Here is an 11,358-nt window from a genome sequence, read left to right as displayed (position 1 = left end):
TGTTTCACAGTGTTTAATCTGAAAGTTGCTTCGCAGGAAATCATCTGTAATTTAATTATTTATGCATTTGAATGTTCTGAATTATGACACTGTAATCCTCGTTCATCTTTATTTCTTAATGTTAGTTATTTTAAATTTTTTAAAAATCAAAGTATTTTTTTTAAAAATTTATTATTATTTTAAACCCATTTTTATACACTTGAGTTTGTTTTTTCCTCTAAATTTTCTTCTTGTTTTTTCTTGTTTATTTTTTTTATGATTTTTAACTTTTGTTTTTTAATCACATGTTCAGCTTTTTCAAACATCTGCAAAAATCCGAGTAACAAGTAATATGTTCAAGCCCACAGAGATGCAATCATCAAACATCAAGTCAGTGGTAGGAAATAAAAATCAGGTGGTCATGAGGCAGGAGGAGGTGATGGATTGGAAAGTGTGGGAGATTAATGATCATGCAACCTAAAAAAAGGTGGAGAAGGGAAATTTCTTTGGACTCAACCACAACCTTTGCCTCCACAATTCAGCTTCTTGCAACAAACGACAAAAACTACACTGTAAAAATAACTTGAAATATTTTATATCAGCACAATGTTTAAAAAAAACTGTGAAAATCAAACTGGATTGTAACACCTCAAAAAGCACAAATTTTGTCCCGAAACTGTAGGATATGCAGCACAAAAAACACCAAAAGTTCAAGTCCATTCTCTTGCTCTTATACGATTCAGGGTGGGTCACGGGGGATACCCACTTGACTCCACTCAGTTTTTAGAATTTTCGGTTTGGTGGTTGTACCTGCTCAGTCGGGGTTCCAAGTGTACTGAGTCGGTGTGATGTCAACAGACTGCATGTCTGTTGACATCACACTGAGTCAACAGTGTGAGTCCAGAAGGCAAAAGAGCAAGGAAAAGCTGAAGTGGAGGAGCTTCTCTCCAATCTTGAAAAGACTGTTGACATCGCACTAAGTCGGTGTGATGTCAACAGACTGCATGTAACCAATTAGCCAGCGAGTGACGTCTCCATGCTCCATCTATGAGGTGCGGATGATTACCATCAGTTTAGCAGCAGGTATACCATCACTGAGTTATCTTCTTGTTCTTGAGTTGCGTCGCATAAAAATGATGTCACAGGACTTCTGGCCTGCGTTGCTTCAATGATCCAACCCACACTGATGTGGCACTCAAACGAAACTGAAAATGACTGAAACTGAGTCGAGTTGAGTCGAGTAGTTGGCAACGGAAAAGCAGCAATAGCGTGAGAGCCAGGGTACACACTGGACAGGCCTCCAATCTGTTGGAGTGCTCAAACAAAAATTAATTTTAAATTATTTTCTAAAAATATAAAAAAGAAAAACAACCAAAATCTGTCCACAATAAAAACATAAAAACTCACATGTTCTAGTATTTGTTTTTAATTAATTATGCTTTTAATTTTTAGTATCGTTACAGTGCTGTGGAAAGTCGTAAGGTGTCAGTGAGGTAGGGGACGAGTCAGTCAGAGGTAAACACAGTTAAACCAGGTCCACCTGGTACCTCCCCCCCACCCCCTCAGCTGTTGGCTTGTTTGTGTATCAGAGGACTAACAAAGTTTCAGAGGTCGAGTTTTCTCCAGTTAGAGTCAGAATACAGAAACACGCTGTGTCCCTCAGTGCAGGTTGGCCTGGAGCTTTATTAATAAAGCTTCATTCAAAATTCATGAGGAGTTTCATGGGACTCGTTAGTCTGCTGCTAACGCATGCTAATGAATGCTAACAGAAGACTGCAGGGACGGTTTATATTTACATTGGCAAGAAATCAGATTTACATAAGATCCTAACAGCCGATCTGAGTGAAAGTTTGACATACAAATCTTTATTTAAACCAGAAAGACTCTCCAAACTGAACTGCAAACGTTCAATGGCACTGTATGTGTGTATATTACATCTATTTTATAAGCTTCATTAATTGATTAATATCACTTCAAAGTCCAGTTTGTGTCTTCAGAGAGACATCTGTGTTTGTTCTCCCCTCCTCATCTTGACACGCTGCTTAGGAGCTTTCAGTCACCAGAATTTAGCAGAGGGCAGCAGGGAGGGTTTGACCTTGCGCCCAGGGTTATAGATGTCTCTCACCTCCGTCTCCAGACGAATGCCAGGAACCTTAAAGATGGACACAGCTGACAAAGAAAGAAAGAGAAAAAAAATATGAATTTAAGCTTTAAACAGCTTTTTGTTAAAAAGGATTTATAATCATACATCTATAATGTGTCTATGTTGGATGTTCAAATAAGTAAGCTCTGGCCAATCAAAACAGTCACAAAATAGCCAAACTGCTAAGTGAGTGCTGAATTAACAGAAAATATGTTCTTTAAAGTTTAGCTGCAGTATGGTAACATGTAAGTGAGTTCTTACTGTCTCTGATGTGCATGATGGGAGGAGGCAGTGTGCTGAAGTATAGGTGCTGCATGGCGTCCGGAGCCGAGATCCTGTCTGTAGGGACCACCTTTAGCATCTCCTGGGCCAGGTCCTCGGTCTTATATGGCAGCTGCTCCAACCTGATCCAGATCAACACAGGCTGATGGAGGACTACAGAGTCAAGTGATCTAACCTGGTCTATATGCGGACTGTTGGACTGTCTACAGTTAACACCGATGAAGGACTGTCATGTGACTAATGTTTGCATTTCAAAGTGTGTTAGCAGGTTAGCATGTGTGTGCCCATATATAATTTACCTTTTCCAAACGGTCCTAAGCTGCTTTGGTTCTGAGTAAAGAAACCGCTCTATGGAAAAGAAACACACAATTAGCAAATGTTAACATGGATCTAAAAATCTTCCCATGATTTGCACTTCAGCTGGTTTTTAGCCTACATTTATTATTTTGGGGGGGATGAAACAGCTGCAGTCTGTCATTGATGCCCTAATATATGTCAACAGATCACTGAAACCTCTCAGGCAGCTTTTTAAACTGTCTTCTTTTCAGGTTTCTGAAGGATTTGTGGAGGTTTGTTCTGGGATGACATGAGAGCTAAATGGTGTCAGACTGAATCTAAAAGTGTGTGTTATCACTGTGAACAGCTCAGGTCTCATCACTCTAAAGGTGGTGTGTGAATTCTTGGGGGAACCTGATCTTTAATGTTACAGCTCTGTGTGGGTTGGCCTGAAGTTACAGTTTACTGTAAAAGATGACTTTATCCAATGATTCATGAGCAGCTCAACCACTGATCTCACTCTGTGGTTAATTTCTTCTCGTCTTTGTTCTCTCTTCTCACACCCACATGATGTATCAGAGACCCTGTCAGACCTGCAGAGCAGAGTCTGCCTCAAAGTCTGAGAAATCATCTCATTTTAAACTGAGGAAAACTATTAAAACAGGATCGTAGAGACACGTTGCCTCCCGGTGGAAACTCTGAGTCACTGCACACAAGTAATGACCCTTCATGAAGATGGCATCAAGAGAACAACTGTGAATGTTAACAAGACAAATTCATGTCACCTCCACAAAAACATCATTGATTTAATCACCCTGTTTATATAAGCCTAAAAAAAATGTATTTAAATATAAAAACTTTGAAATAACAGCAAAAACAAAAACACTAAATACAGAGTTACATGTGTCAGAGGTGTTATCTAGATAAATGTACCTGGTCTGTAATTGGGTAGCAGGCTGACACCAGGCCAGCTGTCTTCAGATGGGAGGCCCAGGACCTGCAGGGTGACATCATCTTAATAGTATTAACGTGAGTATTATTACAGTATAATATCACACAGTAGTACTATTTCGTGGACCAGTGATATAAACGGTGTTACTGACCTCCCAGATCTTCTGCAGCTGCTCAAACTCATCAGAGACTCCTGGGAATGCCGGCGCCCCCTGCAGCATCTCTATGAAGATGCACCCAGCCCCCCTAATTCAAAAACAGCAAACTTTATTCACACAGTCACAACCGGCAGCTGAATTTGAATAATCAGCACTGACCACATGTCCAGAGCTGTGGAGTAGTCTGTGGATCCCAGCAGGACGTCAGGGGGGCGGTACCACAGCGTCACCACCTCCGAGGAGAAGGTCTGACTGGGAATGGATTTGGACCGAGCCAGACCTGCACCAGAACCAGAAAACATAAAAAAAAAAAACATTTTAACTTTGTATTTTTTTAAACTTTAAACTATTTAAGTTGTCTGCTTTAAAAAAAAATCACTTGTCTTTAAGTATTTTAGATATTTCCAGGAAGGATTTTTAGATTTGTACACACACATTTATTATTTTTGTTTCCAACTAGTGTATTTTACAAATCTGTTGTTCCTACAGGTCCTTGCTGATTAAATCTTTGCATATTTCCACTTCTGCCCTGCAGCGTTGAGCCTGTCCTCACCGAAGTCGGCCAGTTTGAGTTCTCCGAGGTAGCTGATGAGCAGGTTCTGGGGCTTCAGGTCTCGGTGGAGGATCCTGCGGCTGTGGATGTAGCAGAGACCTCGCAGCAGCTGGAACATGAAGATCTGAAACACACAGTGCTGAGCCATGTTCAACATTTCATATCTTGCTGCTCACAGCTGGAATGACACCGTAGCGCCCCCGGCTGTCTGCTGCTGGAGCACAGCAACGTACCCGCACATTGTTATAGCGTAGACCTCCAGGGTGCTGGATCAGGTACTGGGCCAGATCTGTCTGCTGCAGAGACAATCACTGGTGTTAAACTTTAAAACTTCAGAGTAAGTTTTGGTTCATTATTACAGAACAGCTGATGTTTAAGACAAATATAGCTGAATTTGCTTCTGCCTGTTTTAAGAAAAAACTGAGATAATTATTAATAAAAATAATTCTAAATAAATAATTGAAAACATACTAAAAATAAGAAGAAGAAACAAAAACATTGAAATAAAAAACTAAGCATTAAAGAGAAGCATAAACTATAAGGGGGGATGAATTTTTCTGTGGCCTTTTTTAAAACTGCATCTGTGGCAAATGACAGATCTCAGTTCATTTTGATGGTAAGAAAGACCAAAGAAAATTCCAGGGTTTTATTTTATTCAGATATTCATGTTCAACGTGTTAATATCATGGAAAGTTTGTTGTAAGACAAAAACTTTACAGAAAACATCATTTATGTTCAATCCTTGTACCATAAATTTTCTACAGCAATCAGAGATGGTGATCTGAGATGGAATGACCCACATATTAGCAAATAAATAAAAACAAATGAAAACAAAAAATAAAACAATATATAAATTAAAATAAATCTGTAAAACTTTATAAACATTTAAAAGAAAAAATATATAAAATGTGTGCGTGCTAATAATTGTAGCCATAAAAAAGAGATTTTTTTTAATTTTAATTTAATAATAGAAAATAAAATAAAAGTAACATTTTGTGCTGACTTTAGTTGAAGTATGTGTGTGTGTGTGTGTAGGTGAGTGCTCTGTAGCACCTCCTTCAGGTCACACTGAGCACTGAACAGCAGATTTCTCACCAGGTACTCAAAGACGAAGGTGAGCGTCTCTCTGGTGTGGATGATGTCGTGCAGGAGGACAATGTTGGCATGTTTCAGGCGTTTGAGCAAAGAGGCTGTAGACACACACACACACACGTTTATGCACATGTTGCTGAAACTATTAAAAACTAAACCAGTGATCTGATTGGTCACCTTCTCTGATGGCGTTGAATGGGACGCCTTCCTCCGTCTTCATACGAATCACCTTCAGAGCCACCAGCTGCCCATTTATCCTCCACAGAATAAGAAATGTTTACAGTAAACACCTTATCACTGATTGATCAACGTCTAAAACACAAAGATGTTTTTATAATGTCCAGTATGTCTGAAAATACTAAGCTAATAACATGTCAGATAAACTAATGAAGTTAAAAATGAAACTTTCTGTTTAAAATGTGCAAGAAACATAACAGAAATGGCCAGTTTATACATACATACACACACACACACATATATGTGTATATATATGTATATGTGTATGTGTATATGTGTATATATGTGTGTGTATATATATGCTGCCCTCCCCTCTATATATATATATATCTGTATATCTGTATATATATATACACAAATTAATATATGAATTTTATATACAGTATATATATATTAATTATTTATATACATATATCAATATATAATATATATATAATAAAAGATATGTATATACAGCCAAAATATAAATTGTAATTAATAAAACATTTGCAAATTTTTCCAAAATGTTAAGTATCTGTTAAAAAATAAACATCAACAATCACTTTAGTAATCTTAGCGAAACATCTGTTTAATATCTAGCAATAAAAAAGTCCCAAAAAACAAAGTGAGATGTTTTGTTGTTTTTTCCTTAAGTTTTGATCAATGTGATCAAAACTTAAGCCACGCAATCTGATTGGCTGTTTGTGTTCAACTTGTGTCGTGGTGAGCTCTGACCTGCTGATGCCTTTGTAGACCGAGGCAAAGGTTCCTTCACCCAGTTTCTCCAGACTCAGGTATGAGTGTGCTGCCCCAAACTCCAGACCTGCTTTCTGATCACAGCACACACACTAAATGTCACACAAGCATCACACCGCCTCTCACATGTTACCTCAAACATCATGTGATACATGGCCTGACCCAGGTGAGAGGCTCCTGGCTGCCCTCCCCTCTCAGCGGGTCGCTGTTGCTGCGTCCACGCTGGACTTTTAGCCGACGGGCCTGCAGAGTGTGGAACCAATGAGGCTGAGAGCCAGAGGAGGATGAGTCTGAATCCAGCTGAGACAAACAGACAGAGATCAGGCACACAGAAGGGATTGTTAAAATCAACTTAAAAGCTCAAAAGATTATCTGAAACCTCAATACCAGCTTAAGAAAAACCTCAATCAATCAATATTACCTAAAATTGTCTTCTGACCACCCATGACGACTCATATATACCACTAAGCACTTTTACTGTGTCCTGGATTGCTGACTGTGTGTCAGAGTGGCCTCAGTTTGTCTGAGGTGGTGGCTGGTAAAACTGGAGCTCCGTTCCTGTTTACACTGTTCACCTCAGATTTCCTGTACAACAGTGAAACCAGCAGAAGTTCTCTGACGTTGCAGTGGTTGGGTGTTTTAAGGGTGGGAAGAGGTCGGAGTATAGGTGAGGAACTTTGTGATATGGTCTGGAAGAAATCACCTCCTTCTGAATGTCAGCAAGACAAACAAAATAGTTGTTGACTTCCAGATGAGAAAAATTGCAACCAATATCAACATCATCAGTGAGGAGGTGGAAACAGTGGACAGCTGCAGGTACTTAGATGTTCACCTGAATGACAGATTGGACTGGAGGACCAACAGTGATGCTGTGTACAAGAAGGGGCTGAGCAGACTCTACTTTCTAAGGAAGCTCAGATCTCATAATGTGAACAGGAAGATGTTGGAGATCTTCTACCTGCCTGTGGGAGTGAGTGTCATCAGTGCCAGAGAAACCTGTAGGATCAACAAACTGATCCTTAAGGCTGGAAGCATTATTGGTGACAATGTGGAGGCGTTTGAGTCAGTGAAGGGCAGAGGTCACTGAACAAGCTGCTCTCCATCATGGACAACATCACAGCCACTCTACTCCACACTTCTGAGCTCATTCTCCTTCAGACTGATTCAATCTTGCTTCAGGAAATCGTTCCTGCTGTTTTCTATAAAGCTGCACAATGACTCTTCATTCTGTCACAGGTGAACAAACCTGTCAGCCATTAGATCCCAAACACACTTTGCGTTAAACCTTCATGCAGCTGTTTTTAAATATATTTACTAATGCAATTTGTACTTCTCTCTTGACCAACGTCAGTCTAACTTTTACTGTTTTAACTAACCTCATTTTTACTTTACTTTGTTTTTTGTCACTATTGTAAGTTTATAAATTCCTGCACTCTCTCACAGCATAAGGTCGTCACCGGTGACCCTTTTATTTAGCTGTGTTATTTGTTGTGTACTGTAGACTGTACTATTGTTACTCTTTATCATTTTGGTGTAAAACAAAAAAGTTCTCCTGTGGGATTAATAAAGTTAAGAAAAAATATAAAGGATTGTAAATTAAAAATGCAATAAGATATTAAAATAGTTTTTTTTTTTATGTGTTGAATGGACATAACGTCATACTTTAAATCAAGATAGTATACCCACTGTAAAAAGTTACAACATGCTATAACAGATGTTACATGTCAAATAGATCACATCAAAAGGATTACTCTGTAAAAATAAATAAATAAAAATGATAAAAAGAGTGAAAACATTACACTTTTTTTTACAGCGGCTGATGTTTTACCTCAGCAGGCGGAAGTGAAGCTGAACTTTTCCTGAAGTTCACCTCCTCTAGCTTCACCTCTTCCTCCTCTTCTTCATCTCCATCATAACCTTTCTCCTCACCATCCTCCTCTTCCTCAGCACAGCAGCAGCGCCTCCTCACCCACTGCCCGGCCTCCCTCGCCCGCCGGGACAGCTCCTCCATCTTTTCTCCTTCTTCTTCCTCTTTTCCGTCTCATATGACTCACATGGTTCAGGACGAGCAAACAAGGTCCCATGACCCTCACCCACTGGTTCCCCCTCCTCTTCCTCCCCCTCACTGTGAGAGTAAAACAACAGGTCCATTGATGTGTGTTTGCTGCCCTCTGGTGGACACAGACCATCACTGAAGCTTTTTATATTAAAAAAAACAAAAACAAAAAATCCCAATTAAGAACAAATAGACAAATTAAGACAAATAAAGAATAGATTTGAAGCGTGTAACCATCAACAGAGATCCTCATGTGTGCTCTAAATGTATCATAGAGCTGGTGTGTACATCCAGCTGCTAATAAGGAATACAATAAAAACAGAGAAAAATACAAAAACATCAGTTTCTGTTATATCCTGATAGAAGTGATTGATTGCAGTGGCCAGACAGATCCAACTACTGAAGCCAACTTCTGTGTCATGAATGGGTTGTTGGTCACAGTAAGTAAAACTGTATGAGAACTCTTATCAAAATTACGCTGTCATGTACTTAACCACTTTATTGATTGATTTATTGATTTATTGATTAGCATTCAAATATCTCAGTGAATACAGAATAAAGATTACCACAAAGCAAGAAAGCACGAGACAAGGCTAATCAAAAGGTATTGGCTGAAGCATTTGCTTATTACGCCAACCCTTTTAACAAAAGATCTTTTCGCATGCAGCTCCTGTACACAGGGCTCGAAGCAACGAATAAAACAAAGCAAGGCAAAAACAAACAAACAAACAAACAAAACAAAACAAAACAAAAAAAACTTTCCACCTTAGATAAGTAACTACATCAAAGCAAAACAATCAAGAGTTTCAGTATTATTATTTTTGCTCTTTTCATTCTTGATTTATATATTTTTCTAATACTCTATTTTTAAACAAGGAAAATGATCTACACCTTTTTAAATCACTGTCATAACTATTCCACAGGTTAACTCCTCTAACAGAAACACATCTCTGCTTTATGTTTGTCCTTATCTTGTTTTTTTTTTAAAGAAATCTGTTCCCCTTAAGTCATATTGACTCTCTCTGACTTTAAACAGCTTCTGAGTACTGCGGCAAAGCAAGTTATTTTGTGCTTTATACATTATCTGTGCCATTTTATATTCAACTAAATCATAAAATTTCAGGGTATTCAGATTAATAAACAAAATGTTAGTTGGTTCTATATAGTTTGATTGATGTATAATTCTTATAGCTCTTTTTGTAACTTGAAAATAGGAAGAGTATTTGTTTTATATGCATTACCCCATATCTCCAGACAATAAGTCATATATGGAAGCAACAGAACAATAAAGTGTGTATAATGATTTTTTTGTTCAGGACATGCTTTGTTTTGTAGAGAATAGCAATGGTTTTTGAAATTTTTGTTTTCACATGGTTTATATGAGACTTCCAGCTAAGCTTATCATCAATTATCACTCCAAGAAATTTATTTTCGAACACTCTTTCAATTTCAATTCCAGTAACCCTGATTTTAGATACATTTTTCATTTGTCTGGTGCCAAAAATAATCAATTTTGTTTTCTTTATATTTAACGATAACTTATTTATATCAAACCAGTTTTTTAATATATTTAACTCCTTTTCCACTGTAGTCAGAAGCTGTTCTAGGTTTTTACCTGAGCAACATGGAGCAGTATCATCAGCGAACAATACACATTTTAACAGTTTGGAAACACTACATATGTCATTTATATATAATATGAATAATTTAGGGCCCAGCACAGAGCCCTGAGGAACACCACAAGTTACCTTCAACTGCTTAGATTTTACATTATTGATTTCGACATATTGACATCTGTCATCCAGGTAACTTTTCATCCACTTGTATGCTATGCCTCTTATACCATATCTCTCTAGTTTATTCATTAATATAGAATGATCAATTGTATCAAACGCCTTTTTTAAGTCTATAAAAACACCAACAGTATATTCCTTATTATCTATAGCATTAGATATCCCTTCTACAAGTTCCATCACTGCCATCCAAGTGGACCTTTTCGCTCTAAAGCCATATTGGTTATCACTTAGGAGATTATACTTCTCAATATATTTATCAAGTCTATTAACAAATAACTTTTCTAAAATTTTTGAGAACTGTGGGAGTAGTGATATTGGCCTGTAATTGGTAAACTGACATCTCTCTCCGTTTTTATGGATTGGAATAACTTTTGCTATTTTCATTTGTGAGGGAAACACACCAGTTCGAAAGGACAGATTACAAATGTATGCGAAGGGTTTCACTATATATTCTATAATACTTTTAATTAATATCATGTCAATACCAAAACAGTCTTTATCTTTTTTAAAATAGACTGGATAATTCTTATTTTTTGAGCCCTTTTTGATTATACTATTTAATAACCTCCATGGAAACATGGAGGTGTTACTGTGTGTTACTTCTACTTTGCTCCAATAATTTGTGGTAATATTCTTTCTTACTTGTTCTTATAATATTTACTAATCTATTTTTATATAACTTGTACTTTATTTCAGCATCTTTCGTCCTCTGTTTTATAAATCTCTTATATAGATAATTTTTCTTTTTACATGCATCTTCTACCCCCTTTGTGATCCATGGCTTATTTGATCTGTGATGCTTTCTAGCGATTTTCATTAAAGGACAATGTTTTTCATATAGTGAAAATACAGTTGATAGAAATGCATCATATGCACTATTTGAATCTTCATTTGCAAAAACCTCATTCCAATTGTGTTCCTTTAAGTCCACCTGGAGGGCAGCAATGGCTCTTGTTGTTCTATGTCGTATCATATCAAATGTTTGATTCTTTTTTTTAGTTTTAATCCCAAAATAATTTTGAAAAAATGCAAAAACAGGAAGATGATCGCTTATATCAGTTATAAGAAGTCCACCTACTATTTCATAGTCAATTTTATTT

The 11,358-nt window shown here is 37.4% G+C and overlaps 1 protein-coding gene across 3 annotated transcripts; it reads right to left on the bottom strand.

The window, feature by feature from the left end:
• Positions 1-1,818: 1,818 nt before the first annotated feature.
• cdk15 (cyclin-dependent kinase 15) lies at positions 1,819-8,438 on the bottom strand. Of its 3 annotated transcripts, none has more exons than XM_039607304.1 (13): positions 8,235-8,438; positions 6,569-6,706; positions 6,386-6,480; positions 5,612-5,691; positions 5,438-5,532; positions 4,576-4,638; positions 4,343-4,481; positions 3,949-4,069; positions 3,784-3,877; positions 3,614-3,677; positions 2,704-2,752; positions 2,384-2,526; positions 1,819-2,148 (listed from the first exon to the last, which is right to left on the bottom strand). In XM_039607304.1, the coding sequence occupies exons 1-13, from the start codon at positions 8,415-8,417 to the stop codon at positions 2,036-2,038; spliced, it is 1,377 nt and encodes a 458-aa protein (XP_039463238.1). In that variant the 5' UTR covers positions 8,418-8,438; the 3' UTR covers positions 1,819-2,035. The 3 variants fall into 3 exon arrangements, with proteins under 3 accessions (XP_039463238.1, XP_039463239.1, XP_039463240.1); XM_039607305.1 differs by having other exon boundaries at positions 4,343-4,466; XM_039607306.1 differs by having other exon boundaries at positions 4,343-4,451.
• Positions 8,439-11,358: the final 2,920 nt, after the last annotated feature.

Source organism: Oreochromis aureus, linkage group 23, assembly GCF_013358895.1.
Source record: "Oreochromis aureus strain Israel breed Guangdong linkage group 23, ZZ_aureus, whole genome shotgun sequence".
NCBI lineage: Eukaryota > Metazoa > Chordata > Actinopteri > Cichliformes > Cichlidae > Oreochromis > Oreochromis aureus.
Note: the sequence above shows the minus strand (reverse complement) of the source record. Positions and strands in the feature narration are given on the sequence as shown.